Below are 15,373 nucleotides of genomic sequence, written 5' to 3' on the forward strand. Positions count from 1 at the left end.
AGCTCCCCAGGACAAGAGGGGCTTGGGAAGACATTCATGAATGATTTACTGACTGGTGACCTGTGTACATGGGCTGCGTTAGCAAATGGTGTTCAGTTGATAAGAAAATGAAACCACACAGGCTGAAAAACAACCTTTAGAAGTGTAGTGGGAATGGCTGCCATGACAACACTTGTTCTTGGAATTCAATATATACACAGAACACAGGTTAACAGAGGATGACCTGAGACAAATACATTTACCTGGCAATTTCCCAGATGATCTCATTACAGTATTCAGTACTTTAAAATTCAGTATTTTGAAATCAAATGATTTAACTTAAGCTTATAAACAAAAAATGAATGAATTAACAAAACATGAAACAAGTACTTTGTACAAAAACTACTTTATTTCTTGATATTTTATACAAATGCCTTGCAGAGAACAGTTATAATATGGTCTCAAGGAAAAGTACAAAACAAGGAAACAGCTGGAGTTTGAGAAGTCGGGGCTTTGCACACAGCAGCCCAGACGGTCGCGGACACATAGAACCAGAGAGAGCTCGGCTCAGTGAAGTGGGTAAGAGCTTGCTGAAGGAGTCGCCATCTCTTAGAGGACCTGAAGTGCTTCAGTTAACGGTGTGGAGAAGTACTGCATCTGTGGAACACATGCTACAGTAAGAGACACACAAAGATACCCAAACGTCTCAGAGGAGAAGGCTTAGAAGACTGTAGATGGAAAGATGGAGGAATACTGGGTTTTAGAATCCAAAAAAGGGAATCGCTTTGGGGAAAATCGACCCAACCTCGTCCTACTAATGTTCTTCTTTTGTTGCTCAGTATTATTTTATGTGCAAGGTCCTTATAATAAAAAAAAAACTAAGAAATCAACTATTTTACAGGCTGATCAATTACCAGTGATCAACATCAGCATCGTCAAACTGTCCCGCCACTGCTGAATTTGGGTCAACTTCCATTCCATCTGAAGACAAGCAAAAAGACACAGAGATGACACAAAAGGCAGTCACGTGTATATAGGGTGTTAATGACGACTCACCCAAGTGCAGAATTACTGTTGTATGGGTGTAGTGTGTGTGTGTATGTGATCAAACTAGACTAGCAGTAGTCTGCTGCCTCTCAGCAGCTGCTTAGAAGTGTTAAACTTCACAGACCTTCAAAGTCGACCGAGGCCTCGTCGGTCCTGACCCCGGCCATGTGGAACTGCTCAGCCACAGACTGGGCCAGCATGCCCTCCAGCCTCTGCAGGGTAGCCTGGCCCTCGGCCGTCAGCTGCGACAGCCCCTCCTCGTAGGTGTAGAACGTGGGCACGTCTCCCTGGCCTTGCTCTAGACACGGAAAGACACCAGAAACCAGGAGGGTGTGGGATTGCGGCGCACGCCTGTATGGTCTGGAGAGCGGACCAAATACGGCTCCTTTAATGCAGATTTAGATCATGAAACTACGGCGTTTCCTCACCTGCCTCCTCTGCTTCACCCTCCTCCCCTTCAAAGTCCGAGTCAGAGTCCACGTCCTCCGGGTCGGGGTGCAACGCCTGGCAGTCACACATGGCAGAGAACATGGACTCCACTGCAACCCACCCACACACACACACACACACACACACACACACACACACACACACACACTTCTGTTTTACGGAACCAGGGCTGGACAGTGAGCACAACAAAGACAGACATGCTTTTAAATCTGATAAATGTACATAATGTTTACCAGTTTACCAAGTCACACCAATGCAATTTATTTCACAAGTCACACTGTATCGAACATGCAGCATTATCAATACAGCTTTATACAAATATAACTGATCATGCACCATTGCATTTAAAAACCAAGCTGTACAATTTCACCACACACTTACAAGCTGCCTTATCACTGGGTACAAATCGGATCTCTGTGATGACCTCATCTTCACTGTCATCATCACCTTCATCTTCACCTTCATCATCCGGCGCTCTCTCTTGCATCTCGGCCTCGTTTTCATCTGCCGTTCAAGGTACTTCAAGTTAATATACAGAGCACCTCAAAAGGCAAGAGATGATTTCTGTGATAAGCTGTAATGTATATTTTATCTTATATGCCATTACTGATTTTAATTTTTTTAAATCGACAAAAAATAATATTGGCTAATCATCAAATGTAGTTCCAATGTAGTACTTGGGGCCCATTGCAATATAATGATTTTCAAGCATTTTTATATGAACTATAAATTTTAAGAGTTTGGGGTACTTATAGCAGTATTCTAAATGTGTCATTTTTAGACATTTGGAATGGAGCCATGGAGGTACTGGATCACTTTCCTGCCCCCGAAGCTGGCAAACGTTATATACGTGGCTAGAGGCCAGCAAATGCCACCAGGGCAGCCGGAGGAGGAGGAGGAGGAAGAGGAGGAGTCCTTCAGCCGGTCTGGGACACAGATAATGTCATGACGGAGTCCTGCAACCAGCTGGTTGTGCAGGAGACTTGGATGCACACTACTCAGCACACCGTGGTCGCTGCACCCTGGCTGGGACTGGGGCTGGGGGCTGGGACTGGGGGCTGGGGGCTGGGACTGGGGGCTGGGGGATGGGGACTGGGGGCTGGGGGCTGGGGGCTGGGGACTGGGGGCTGGGGGATGGGGACTGGGACATCCCTACTCTGCTGGGCTGCACACAAAAATGACCATACTACACATGCAATTGCTATGTGTAGGCGTGGTTTAGTGTCACAAGGTAATTTAGGTAGAAAGGTTTGAGCTCTGCATAAGAAACACTGGTAATATCAAACCTAAGGTAAAGCCTACAAACTGAGAGGCCTGTTTAGGGCGCTGTGTACAGAGCGAAAGCTTCAGTGGGCTCTGGAGCAGGAGCCCATAAGGCTACAGAGCAAACAAGGCCATTACAGAACATTCCCCTAACAGGCATGAGAAACAGCTTCTGATGGCAAACATAAGAAATAACTTATCAGTAGTGGATAAGTTTTAATGAGGTGAAAGTCTCTTTGTGAGTCTTTGGCCTTGGTAGAGAGACAACAAACCATACACAGAGTGATGGAGAGAACAACCTTATCGTACAGGTGTTTGGTGATGCGAGTTGAGGTGGTACATTTCAGTGAGATATAACAAGGTCATACATCATACTGATGTCATACTTGCATAATGGTTGAATCAATTTTGCAGAGACTGAATAATGTATGGTTTGGGTATAATTATAGAGATTTCATCACTCGTATATAAAAGATGATGAGGTAATTACATAATCACTTCTGAAAAAAAAATCCAGGGAACTAAAAAAATGACCACAGGGGTCACGAAAGGTGGCAGTTCATGGCAGTGGGAATGTGTCTGGATGAGGGTCATGCCGTTGCCATACCATACTGGTAGCTACAGACTGTACTTATATACAACCAGGGCCGGAGTGGGACACTTTTTCAGCCCGGGAGTTTCATGCCCAAATCCGGCCCAAAATTATTTTTCCCTCCCAATCGGCCCAAACTAGAGACTGACATGAGTCGGCCCATCGGGAATCCTCCCGAATCTCCCGATTAGCCACTCCGGCTCTGTATACAACTCTAGCAGTTGAGCACTAACAAGGCATGAGTGTCCCCTCCGTCTAGCTAGTGGCCCGGGGTACTCAATGTAATCTATACTGCAATTAACCTACATGTGTCTGTGTTTCAGCTCAGAGTATTGCTTTAGCTAGATTCCTTACCATCCAGTTTCTTGTTGACCATCACGTACAAATGCTCTTGAGGGTAGGCGCTTGGGTCTCGAGAAATTGCGTGGAGGCTGATGGAGGGGTAGTCCAGCGAGAACCCCATTCCTGACCCATCAAACCAAGACAGGTTCCTGCAAGTATGGGTTCGATACAGCTTCTCAATACACAAATGTGTAGCTTTATTATCGCACAAATATATTATCTGCTTACTTATATATTACCTATATAATGTCCAATTACTTTTAAGAATACAACTAATCAGAATTGTAATGATCCTAATCTACAGTGAGTTAGTTAGGTCATGATCACTCACGCCTCGGTGATGTAGAGCGTCCCCGCGCCCAGCCTCTTCCCACCCAACACAGCTGCGGTCTCGGCTTGCTCCAGCCGAACACCCTCGCTAGGAGGGGACAAACCTTTTAACAAAACCATAGTGCGAGTAACCAGGGTTCAGAGACGCGGATGGGGAGGTCACCTGCCCAGGTGGGGCCCGACAGCGGGGTTATGTGGATTAATACGGCCGCACACCTGATGTGTGTGATGCTAAAGTAACGGCTACGCTACTGAGCTAGCTGGCTATGCTAGCGAAGACAACTCCAGCTTCCGGTCTCCGCGCAGTGATAGCAAACTCGGTCAACGAGACGCTTTGTTCTTGTGTTTCAAACGGCCACAACAATACTTTATTTAGTCTAACAATACTTTAGTTTCCATACACGCCGCACGAGACAATTACTGCGATTTTGACACGGGGGGAGAGGGGACAACAGAGCCGTGCGTGTGGGATGCCACCGCCGCCCTGCGGTCCGGAGGCAGTACTGCAGGCCACCAAGTCGAATAACCCATGTGGAGGGGTTTTTTTCTACGTTTTCTGGTAAAATCTTGGCTAGCTGTAATAAAAGCAGAGCCCCCTTTTCACAGAAATGTATTTGTCAAGTTTATTTATGTTTTGGTTGTTTTCTTTAGGTATGGAGACTGAACATTAACAGTAAAACATGTAACAGTTGAATATTTTTTCACAATCGTCCTTTTACAGCGAAGGCCACTTTCAGTACGACTGACACTAGTGGATTAATTTCGCATACGGGACTTGTAGCGTATACTTGGAATGGATTAGTAGTGTCTCATTTGAATTAGACTCACAGAGATCGGGCGCAACCTTGAGTGAACTGGGATAAACGACACTTTCTTTAAAGTGCTTTTGAAAGAGAGTCGAAACCTTCAGCGCAGAACGAAAGCTGCGAATAGTGCCGGGACATCTGGTACAATCAAAGGTGCTTTGACAAGTGCATTCAGCTCTAGAAAAGTTTTTTGAGGGGAGGGGGTGTATTTTTTTAGTTCAGCCCCAGGGCAAGTGTACAGGCACATTATATATGGTTAAAAACACACACATACAACCAATGCAACTACATAATCACATATTTTGGGCAAACAAAGTTCAAAGTGTACACTATCGTAAATGAACAAATACATCCTTTTAGGAATGAGATATAATCCTTTTGAAGAGTTGTAAGACTTAAGCATGTTAAGCGAGTTAGAATGAAGTGGTTAAAATGTGTAAGTAAACCATAAAGCTATCAAATTTCCTTCCACTAAATTCTGTGCCTTAATATAAGTCGTGGCACTTTATTTCTTTTGTGATGGCAAAACGTCAGTACAGTTAGTTTCTGATTGAATGAATGTATGGACAAAACATTAAGGGCTGGCATTAAGGAATATTATTCAAGATTAGCAAAATTTCAAACTGTTGAACAGATTTACCATAGAGCCTTTCTTTCATATAAAAACTTTTTTACAGAGAAAACTAAAAACATCTCTAAAACACCAATTTAAAATTTCGCTAACATACAAGCTGAAGATGTACAGTGCAAAGTGTCTCTACAGGAAAAAACAAGCCTGTTATACAGATGACATTACTGGCCTTAAAATGACATAGTGCTTTACTGTCAGAGGAACAACTATAGTATGTTTATTACTGAGACCCTGTTCCCAACCTGAATGTGCATGCTGTTGAATGGTAAATACAAACTACAGTGCATTCAGACACCACATGAGGAAACATCATAGCATTCCTCTGGAAGCTTGCATTGGTCCAGTACGCCCAAAAACCAGGAGATTACGGTGACTGACATGGGACTTCCACTCAGGATGTGGGCGCTGGTGAAAGGCAATGAGGAAAATAATATATTAATTTATTCAGCACATCACGATAACTGTTCACTGTCAAAAACAAAGTTAACAAAGTCTGTGTCCGCAGTGAGGTCATCCTCGTCCTCATCTTCATCCTGAGCTGTGGGCCTCAGAGGGACCAGGCCATTATGCCTGCTGGGGCCGTGAATCACGTTGCCATTTCTGCCCATATGCTTTGGCAACGAGTCCTCCGAGCCTCTAGGGGGCCCACTGAAGTCTGTGATGCCACCGGTCTTCTTCCCATGTACGTTTCTCATTGGCCTTTTCTCAGCCTCAGCCTCATCTTCCTCCTCGTCCGTCTCTATGCGGTTCAGTCTCTTGCGGACTGGCCGCTCTTCCTCCTCGGACTCGTCGGTGTCTCCGTCTTCATCCGATTCTTCCTCCTCGCCATCCTCAGTCGAGCTCCTTTGTGGTTTCAGTTTTAGCAGTTTGTGCCTCTGCCTGGAGTCCTCCTGAACAGACTCCCTCTTCCTGCCCCTCCGTCTCCTCACAGCTGCCTCCTCCTCCGGCTCCGAGTCCTTGGAGAAAGCTGATGCTACAATAAAATATACACAATCATAAAAAACATATAAGACAATGAATCCTCAGCAGACTTGCATTTAAACTACAAGTGAGACTACTTAATGATGTAAACAATCTTGTGTTATCCAAACCAATCAAAGACGCCACCAGGGGGAGTTCGACAGGACTGCTCTGTGAAGAATTTGCGGGATGGTGGACAGCTAAGTGTAGATAAGAGTCCAGGAGATGACTGACCCTCACTGTTTGAGCTGGATAGCCTGCGCCTTCGCACGTGTTGAGGGGTTTTCCGTTCTGAGGTCTTCTGCGACCCCTCGGACTCCGACGTCTCACAGTAGTTGATCTGGGCGGTGTGGCTCCGCCGTGACCTCCTCCTCCTCACGTCCACGTCGCTGTCGCTGAACTCACTGGAGCCCTCCGTTTCTGCAGGGGGGAGGGGGAGGACTTCTGGACTCAGTGCCTCACAGCAGTTCACATAGCGTTAAATGTTTGGTGTTCCAGCTAATAATAATAATACACAAGATTTACAGACCCATCTCCTCTTCCTCTTCCTCCTCTGAATCAATCAGCTCATCCTCCGAAGAGCCTCGCTGTCGTCGGGACGTTCTGTGCGAGCTCCTCCTGGTCCGTGGCGTGCGTCCGTTCCTGGGCGCTCTCCGGGCCGGAGGCAGGCGACCCACGCCACTGGCCACACTGGCCGAGTCACTCCCGTCCCAAGAGGCAGCATCTGCTTCGCTGGCCGCGTCGTCCCCCGAGACCACAAAGTCTTCCTCCTCCATGCTGGGTTCATGCAAGAGTGCAGAATTAAGGTAATTATGTGTGAAATAATAATGTGTGCTGAAGTTTTAACATGCCGTTACTACACAGAGCCACATTCTTTAATCCCCCCATACTCAAATAGCGGCTCGCGGGCCTTTTTAGGCCCATTGGGCATCTGTTTCTGGCCCACGAGCTGTTTTGAAAAGTTTTTTTTTAGGATTTCTTTTTCAATCTCGATATCCACTCTTATTTTTAAATCGTGCACCGCGATCTCAAGATGAGGCTGGGGATTGCCTCCATGGCAACAATAAACAGATAGCAGCAGCAGCAACACGTTTACCGACCGGAGCAATAATGACATGCCCGAAATTTTTGTTTTCTGAACAATCAACATTTTGCTGGAGTGGGCACCATGGTGAGGGAAACGTCAACGTCAAACGTCACCTGTCGCTGAGCTGGAACTCGTCTTCGCTCTCGTCCTCGTCCTGGGTGCTGTCGCTGTCCAGGTCGTTGAGTCTCCTGCGGCGCTTGCGTTTGCGAGGTGTGGGGGCTTTGGCCGGCCGCCGGTTCTCTTTGCCGCCCTCGTTCCCACGCTGCCCTGTGATGGTGGCCATGTCCTTGCCACGGCCCACGCCTAAAGCAAACGACAGCGAACACCGTGAACGCGTACGCTCACGCAAATACGCACACACATGTACACAAACACATGTAGGCATACACACATGAACGAGCACACACACACGGACACGCTCGCACGGACGGACACACACACACACACACACACACACACACTCGTTTACCTGCTCCTTCTGAATTCTGTACATCCTCTTCTATTGCTTCATCGATGGCTTCATCAAAGTCATCAAACCTGGTAAGTGATGATCAGTGTAAGTACACTCATGAACAATAACCCCCTGACACTAGAGTTGTGCTGCTGGGGCGGAGCACCTGTAACTGATGGACTTCCTCTTCCGTGTGGATCTCCTCTCCATGCTCTTATTCTTCTTTGCATCTTTCTTCTTTTCTTGCTTTCCATCCTCAGGATCAGCATACTGACGAGATGAAGGGGAGAGCTCATTATAAACGAGGCTAACGAAAGAGCTTTAAAATACACAATAACCTCATTTGTTTGTGCTTTATTTTTCTGTGTCAGAACTTCAATTACGTAATTGGAAAAAATCTGATCTACAGTGAGATTTAGTTTCATTTTGATGGACTTGCCGGATTGGGTATGATGTTCTCCACGCTGATACCCACATACACCAGACGCTCTCTCCTGCACACACACACAGGAGTGAGCCTTTTAGGTGAAAGGGCCAAAACATGAGAAATACAGCCAGTGTATGTAGAAGTACCCCCCCCCACACACACACACACACACACCTCCTCTCAGCTCTCTCCCGTTTCTTCAGAGCCGTGTCCAGATTCTGCAGCTGCTCCTCCAGCCTCTCACACAACAGCTTCTGTACACCACAGAACACAGATGTTCAAACCCCATGTGTGACACCCCCCCCCCCAACTCCTCAGCTAGTGGGCACACGGGGGACTGTGGAACGTAAGGGGTGGCACTCACATGCTGGCAGGGAGGGCAGAACCACTCCCCGTCTGGGATGATCATGAGGGGGGGGCGCAGACACGCCGTGTGGTAGCCACTGTCACACAGGTCACACAGGAGAATCTGTCGAACAAAAGAAAGATCAATCCATTTGACCAAAGGCTACGTGAACAGGACATCTACATGTAACCTTCCCGACGAGCACCTGGCCAGGGTCTGTAAATGCGTGAGGGGGAGCCAGGCAGGCGTGTGGGGTAAAGAACGTTTGAGCCTCACCAGCTCCGGGTGGTTGGGGAGGCCACAGTGTTTACACGCGTCCTCGGGCGGTAGCTCGTCCGAGCGCTCCGACTCCGAGCCGCTCTTGTCTTCGTCTCTCTCCGTGTTGTTCCCTCCTGGACCGTCTGCCTCCGGACCCCCTTCGGTTTTGCGACTTTTCGACCGCGTTTTCGACCAACGGGGTCTCCTGTGTCGTCGTTTGCCCTAGAACACGAATGAGAGAAAAACGTTTATACAGATGGATGTACTATGGAAGGAGGATTCTGCAGTGCATCCTGATGCGATTTGCTCGTCCTTTACCCTAGCGGCTTTGGCTTGTCCATCCGAGTCGCTTTTCTTGTGGATGTCCCTCTTGTGTAGCGCTTTCTCCATTTCATGACCTTCGTGCTCTTCCCCCTCACACGCTGTAGGGGGCGCTGGCTGTTTCCTCTCCTGCTTCCTGTCCTGGATCTCCGCCAGCTTGGGACTGGGCTTGCAGATTCGTGCGGACCTGCGGAGTGAGCGCCTGTCTCCGGGCTGCGAGTCCGCTCTGTCCCGCTCCCTCTGCCGTTCCCTCTCCAGCTGGAGCTCGGGTGTCCGCCTGTGCAGCGGGATTTTGATCTTCAGACGGATGCCCTCCTTCTGCAGCTCCGACGACACCTCGTCGTTGTCGTCATTGGCCGCCGGGTCATGGGGCGCCCTGTTGCGGTCCTCCCCCGCCTGCCCCTTGGCCTTCTCCGATCGCCTCTTTCTTGAAGACTTTGCCGCTCTTCCTCCGTTGTCTTCCTCGGCTTTGAGGCCGTCCGGTGCCTCGTCTGCCGCTCTGTCCAATAACGTCGCCGTCTTACCCTTCCGCAATCCAGCGGTGTCCTCCCTTCCACCGTCTTCTTCCGCCTTCCCGACGGAAGAGGAGACAATTTCCTGCGTGCCCTGTCCCTTAGCTGAGCCCCGTCCAACCAGACCGGGCCGTATAACGGACTTTACTTCGCCATGCTTTTGTTCACCGTCCACTGGCTTGGGTAGAATGGGATGGAGAGCGTCATCGCCCTCGGCAGTGATCCTGGGCTTCCGAACCAAGACCGACTGCCTTATGCCCTCAGTGGGTGTCCCCTCAGCAGGGAAGATAGCGTCTCCATGCAGTCCGTTTCTGTCCTTTGTTGGCGTGCTGTTGGGCTCGGGGAGTCCGGACTTCCTCTCGATGGGGCCCATGATCACTCCTGTTCCCACATAGGGCTCTCTCAGCTCGTTTTTGTTAAGGTCAGCAGTCCTGACCTTCTCCTGGACCAACTCGCCGCACGGCACCCGAGGGCTTTCTGTGCCCGTGCCAGAGGAGGCGGGGGTCATCATCATCTTCTCTCCGGCCCTGCCAGTCAGCTGACTTTCGGGCACAGACACTGCCGGGTTGCGAACGATGATACTCCCGGCGCTCACGTTAGCGTCACTGCCAATGTTGTTGTGGTTACCGTTGCCGTAATGGCCGCCGTCGTAGCCCCCGCTCCTCTTCAATTCTCTCTTTTTCAGGGGGATCTTAGCCTGCTGGTCACTCCTCAGCAACCTCTCCATGGCGTCGGCCGCCTGTTCTTTCTTCTCCTTGTTTGCTGGAAGCTCATGCTTCATGGAGCCCGGCGCCATGACGACAGACACCGCGTTCCAGTGGCGGGGAGAATCCTTTGGCTCGTCCTTGATGAGGCTTTTAATGGTGCTGACTCGGTTGTCTATAACGGGGGTTTGTTCGAGCCGGGGTTTTTCTGTGCCAGCGGCCTTCACGTCAGACTCTTCCTTTGGCTCTTGCTGTAGTTTAAGAGGGACGGATGATCTTTGATGCTGAGCGCTTTCATTCGCGCACGGACTCTCTTCTTTGACGGGGTCGGCGGAGGTGATGTCGGCCTTGCTTGCCTGCTTGGCGATCTCTTCTGAACTCTTCACTTCGTCCGCCTTCTTTTCATGCTTGATCTCGCCTCGTGGATTTGCGTCGACTAAATTCACAACAGATATGAATTAGAAACGCTATGTGGGTTGTAAGAAAACAATGAACAAAAACCGAGCAGCCTTCCTAACCCCAGGCTAGTGCAGTAAGTGTGGTTAAACACAAAACGAGGATGGTGTAAGGTTCAGTTTGTGTGGTAAAGCAGTGTGGTAAAGCAGTGCACACTGTATGGGTTTTATTACCACTGGGGCAGATTTCCTGCCTCTTGCCCCTCTCCTCTGCTTCAGGGCTGCCGCACGTGCCGTCTTGCCGTTGCTGGTCTTTAATTGCTGGGTCAATCTTGGATTTAAGCAGCTCCAAAATGTCTGCTAGATCATTCCGGGTCCTGTGTTGAGACAAACGGCACTGCTCTGCTAACAACCCAGTTTGTTGTGTAGATAAATAATATACTGGGCTATAAGAATGAAAGCTTCAAGTTAAAGTGCAAACTTCAGTAGTCCAATTTACCACGTAATAGTGATTATTAACCCTTTTCAAAAGGGGGGATGAATATTTTACTTACGTATAAAACAGGACATTTGGTCAAATGGGAACCTTTGACCTCAGTGTCTTTTAACACTCATATTGTGAATTCAGTAACCTGTCAAAGGTCCAGACTGCTACATCTTCACCGCTCACCTGACTATGCACTTCCAAGAGGAGCCGTCTAAATCGTCCTGCTCCTCCACATAGACCCGCACGTTCTGATCCTGGTCCAGCTGGAACCAGTACAACAGGCCTTCTCTGTCCCTACCAATGGGCTGGAGACGCATCTGCTCTGGGTCTTCCTCATTCACCGCAGTCTTAAACTTCAGGTTGTCATCAAACTGGCATTCACACAAATACTAAAAAAATATAACACAATGCAAACAGGTAAACAAATAAAAAGAAAACAAAATGAACAATAAAAATGTCCATGTAATGCAGTAAATGTTTAATTACATATTAACTAAAGCAAAATAAACGCACAAATACAACCCTGTGTTTTAATAACTCTGTGTTTAACCCCGTGTTTTCTCTGTTACAATGCTTCATTTGTACTTAATGTAATAACATCCTCCACTTATCGGATATATCGTAAATAATTCATAGCAACTATAACAACAGTAGTTGCAAGTGAAAGGTGTAGAATGTGATGAGCAGTGAGAGCGGCTGTCCAGACGCGGACACCTTAAGGAGATCAGTCTTGCACTCAGTGGACATCTCTGGGTAGCCTTTCCTCTCCAACTCCCACGCCCAGGTACTGTTGAACTCCTGACACACCTGGGTTAAGAGTAAAGAAAGGGGTGTCGGATAGCTCTGCCTTCATTAGTGCCAACATTACATATGGGATACCCGACACACAGACAACATATCTACTGCACCTCTTAACGGTATGAATTTTGACAGTGCTGGTTGGGTACAGGAAGTAAATACAGAATTTACCTTGACAAGATACTTTTCCCATCTGTCTGGTGTAACTGACTTGCCAAGTTTGCGCAGTAATTTGACGTGAAGCTCAATAAGAGGTTGTGGAACTACGATGTCCAAGACAGAAATAGACAATATGAATAACGCATTAATAATGAGCCTATAACAACTTTTAAAAAGTGAACTGACATTGTTCACTGTGTTCAGCACAGGGATTTAGATAATACTGCAAAAGAAGCAAACAGATAATCTACTGATAAATTTGTGTAGAAGGGTGAATGATTTCTCATCTAGACTATAATTATAATCTAATCTATATATATAATATAATATAGACAAAGAGATCAGGTGGAAAAATAAATACGATAAAATGCATTAGAAACCATTTTCAACAGACAATGCTGTCGACTTTATTGAGCCATATTATTAGAACAACAATTAATGGAAAACCATAGGATCCCCCCGCCCCCGAAAAGGAAGTTTGACAGAAAGTTCTGCGCATGCGCACTACATTAGCTAGGCTCGTTCCATTCGTCAAAATGTTGTTAAACAGAACGTAAACATCAGCCCGGTTAACGTAAAATAATCGGCGTTTAAAAAATAAAAACGCAAAACACCGTTACGCTCACAATAACATATGTCCACTATAACGACGACGATCCAGGCAATGGACGTTACCGTGTAGTGAAGCACATTTTAGTGTACATTTTTTCACGGGTAAGCGGTAAAACAAGGGACAGCGGACCCAATGGAAAATAACACCTGACAGTTAGCTAGCAGGCTAAGCAGCTAGAATACACCCGCGCGCTCAGGGTGTGAAAAACCTGGAGAAAAGCCTCAAGGCGCCAGCTGACAGTTACTCCACACTAATACTCTGCTGAAGCCCACTACACATAATGTACTGAGGGTGATAGATATGCGGGGTTTACTCCATCTTAACCTCCTGGTGTCGTGGGTTTCACAGCTAGCTAGGTAGGCAGACACTAGCCTGCTAGCCGTGAGGAGTAGCACGGTGGTGATGGAGACCCTCTACCCCACCGTCGCAGGAGTTATCCCGCCTCACCTGACGACGTCTCCTGCAGGTACCGCTCCATCTGTGGGAACGTTAGCTCCGGGAGGTCCAAGGCGGCGCCGTATCGCTCCAAAAAGGAACAAACCACGGCGAAGCTCGGACACGAACCCGGGGAAAGACCCGTTGAAGCCACCGGAGCAGCCATTTTCCAACGGGTTACAGCTAGCCTCGCTTGCTAATAGAGTCAGAAGGAGTTGGGAGGACCGAACACTGCCCACAATTCACCGCGACAGCCGAGCATCGCTCTGGGAGCGCTCGCGGACCACGGGGGGCGCGTGCGGGCGCGCGTGCGGGGACTGGGACTTCCACTTAATGCAACATGTTAAACCAAATGCAATTTGAATGGTTAAGTATGTTAAGTGTATGATTATCATTGTGCTTCGTTTTCAAAAGGGGGTGCGGCAGCCTTTTAACTTCAACACCAGTGAAACGCAAGTGACTGTGATGTCTGTATTTTAATCATTGGAGGGTATTAATGACCAATAATCATTTTCATGAACCCTTCGTGACAGGGAAGAGGATGAGACCCATGCCGTCTGCAGCAGTGGCTGGGCCGGTACTGCCTCCTCACATTGGATACTGGTGCATGACGCTGGAGTGGGTGTGTTCGGCAGACCCGGACATATTTGTTGTTAAACCTCTGCAGTTACAACCGAGATCGAATTGCTGGGCAAAGCAAGAGATTGATCCCTGCAGAAATCGTACTGATTTGCGAGTTGTCGCGTAAAAGACTCTAACCATTGAGGTATTTTGCAGGTATATCCGAGACGTCAATTTTCTTTGCATGCAATCTGTCGCGGTTGTTGTGGACTACTGGACTGCTTTCTCCTGATCGCATAAACAAGATTCTGGATTTTATCTAGACAGTAAAAGTTCACCGTCGTTACTTATACGTACAAATAAATGGTCGATATGTTCGCTGACTGCGGTATCTCTGAATAAATACATGCAACTTCATGCATTCCACCGATTCATTTTTGCTGAACCAGCTGCGCCAACGTTAAATGCGTGTTTAGCACAAAGTCATGTAACGAATTCTTCTGTTCTAGTATAGAGGAATCATGTCATCCCCAGAAATCGCATCCTTGTCCTGGGGCCACATGAAGGTGAAGGGTTGTTCTTCTACTTATAAAGACTGCAAAGTGTGGCCAGGGGGCAGTCGCGAATGGAACTGGAGAGAGACCGGTACAGATGTGAGTAATGTTTACCGCTCGTGGCCTGAGTTTAAAATGTATTACTGTGGAAACTTTTATGCAGAGAATTTGCAGAATTCGCATGCTTTTGGAATATCGGAGATTACATTAGAAATGGCATAATAGTCAAAAACGATTTATATTCACAATATTCCAGACACTGAGCTTCTTGTTACTCACTTTTAACTCCCATGCTTCTCTTAGCATTATCCAGGTGTCCAGCCAGCAGATCTGGAGGAAATCCTTAAGAAAGGTGTTGAGACACTGGTCATAGGCAGAGGAATGAGTGAAGCATTGCAGGTGATTCACACAACTAGGCCTTTACAACATAACCACATCAAGAGACTAACACCAGCCACTCGACTCCCCAGCCATTTTGGAGTGCTCTGTGCTCACCCAACACCAATCATTACAGATTCTGGATGGTTCCAGTGCATGATGGATAATGTTTGAGTGTTTCTGCCCCAGGTGCCTTCCTCTACCGTGGAGTACGTGAAGAAGCAGGGTGTGTACGTGAAGGTGCTCCAGACGGAGAAGGCGGTGAAGGAGTACAACAACCTGGCTGGACAGGGGGCTAAAGTGGGAGGAGTCTTTCACTCCACCTGCTGAAGATGCTCCAGCCACACACACAGTACCAGTGCCTTAAATTTAAGTTAATTTAATAATAGTTATTTAATATTTCACGGGCACAAGGACAAAAACCTAAAAAAAAAAAGCTGCCAAAAAAGGTATATGGTTTTCCTTTGTTATTGAAGAAAAACGCTAT

At 47.6% G+C, this 15,373-nt stretch overlaps 3 protein-coding genes across 5 annotated transcripts; 1 reads left to right on the forward strand and 2 right to left on the reverse strand.

Annotated features, from left to right (window-relative positions):
• Nucleotides 1-369: 369 nt before the first annotated feature.
• On the reverse strand, nt 370-4,475 carry clns1a (chloride channel, nucleotide-sensitive, 1A). The gene is made up of 7 exons (XM_076990814.1): nt 4,005-4,475; nt 3,686-3,822; nt 1,858-1,980; nt 1,455-1,565; nt 1,151-1,324; nt 894-960; nt 370-636 (listed from the first exon to the last, which is right to left on the reverse strand). Coding segments are annotated over exons 1-7 (732 nt in total). The 5' UTR covers nt 4,124-4,475; the 3' UTR covers nt 370-635.
• A 143-nt stretch (nt 4,476-4,618) lies between these two features.
• On the reverse strand, nt 4,619-13,630 carry rsf1a (remodeling and spacing factor 1a). The gene is made up of 16 exons (XM_076990812.1): nt 13,406-13,630; nt 12,358-12,449; nt 12,103-12,195; nt 11,572-11,777; nt 11,136-11,278; nt 9,288-10,942; nt 8,988-9,191; nt 8,730-8,834; nt 8,540-8,619; nt 8,378-8,432; nt 8,105-8,208; nt 7,957-8,024; nt 7,601-7,790; nt 6,930-7,177; nt 6,635-6,820; nt 4,619-6,413 (listed from the first exon to the last, which is right to left on the reverse strand). Exons 1-16 carry the CDS (start codon nt 13,557-13,559, stop codon nt 5,893-5,895), a joined length of 4,104 nt encoding a protein of 1,367 aa, XP_076846927.1. The 5' UTR covers nt 13,560-13,630; the 3' UTR covers nt 4,619-5,892.
• A 136-nt stretch (nt 13,631-13,766) lies between these two features.
• aamdc (adipogenesis associated, Mth938 domain containing) lies at nt 13,767-15,367 on the forward strand. 3 transcript variants are annotated; one of them, XM_076990818.1, is made up of 4 exons: nt 13,767-14,170; nt 14,469-14,607; nt 14,812-14,907; nt 15,076-15,367. In XM_076990818.1, the coding sequence occupies exons 2-4, from the start codon at nt 14,476-14,478 to the stop codon at nt 15,214-15,216; spliced, it is 369 nt and encodes a 122-aa protein (XP_076846933.1). In that variant the 5' UTR covers nt 13,767-14,170; nt 14,469-14,475; the 3' UTR covers nt 15,217-15,367. The 3 variants fall into 3 exon arrangements, with proteins under 3 accessions (XP_076846933.1, XP_076846932.1, XP_076846930.1); XM_076990817.1 differs by having other exon boundaries at nt 13,767-14,159; nt 14,464-14,607; XM_076990815.1 differs by having other exon boundaries at nt 13,897-14,170; nt 14,464-14,607.
• The last annotated feature ends 6 nt before the right edge of the window (nt 15,368-15,373 follow it).

The sequence above is a fragment of the Brachyhypopomus gauderio genome, chromosome 2 (assembly GCF_052324685.1).
Source record: "Brachyhypopomus gauderio isolate BG-103 chromosome 2, BGAUD_0.2, whole genome shotgun sequence".
NCBI lineage: Eukaryota > Metazoa > Chordata > Actinopteri > Gymnotiformes > Hypopomidae > Brachyhypopomus > Brachyhypopomus gauderio.

What these genes read in the sequence shown, in the direction of transcription:
- clns1a (XM_076990814.1), bottom strand. Translation starts at nt 4,123, where the DNA reads ATGGTTTTGTTAAAAGGTTTGTCCCCTCCTAGCGAGGGTGTTCGGCTG. An exon ending in GGTCAACAAGAAACTGGATG is followed by an intron (nt 1,981 to 3,685) that starts GTAAGGAATCTA and finishes CTTGAACGGCAG; the next exon opens with ATGAAAACGAGGCCGAGATG. An exon ending in ACCCAGTGATAAGGCAGCTT is followed by an intron (nt 1,566 to 1,857) that starts GTAAGTGTGTGG and finishes GGTGGGTTGCAG; the next exon opens with TGGAGTCCATGTTCTCTGCC.
- rsf1a (XM_076990812.1), bottom strand. Translation starts at nt 13,559, where the DNA reads ATGGCTGCTCCGGTGGCTTCAACGGGTCTTTCCCCGGGTTCGTGTCCG. An exon ending in TCCCCAACCACCCGGAGCTG is followed by an intron (nt 8,835 to 8,987) that starts GTGAGGCTCAAA and finishes TTTGTTCGACAG; the next exon opens with ATTCTCCTGTGTGACCTGTG. An exon ending in TCTGCCCTCCCTGCCAGCAT is followed by an intron (nt 8,620 to 8,729) that starts GTGAGTGCCACC and finishes TGTGGTGTACAG; the next exon opens with AAGCTGTTGTGTGAGAGGCT.
- aamdc (XM_076990818.1), top strand. Translation starts at nt 14,476, where the DNA reads ATGTCATCCCCAGAAATCGCATCCTTGTCCTGGGGCCACATGAAGGTG. An exon ending in GGAGAGAGACCGGTACAGAT is followed by an intron (nt 14,608 to 14,811) that starts GTGAGTAATGTT and finishes TGCTTCTCTTAG; the next exon opens with CATTATCCAGGTGTCCAGCC. An exon ending in GAATGAGTGAAGCATTGCAG is followed by an intron (nt 14,908 to 15,075) that starts GTGATTCACACA and finishes TTTCTGCCCCAG; the next exon opens with GTGCCTTCCTCTACCGTGGA.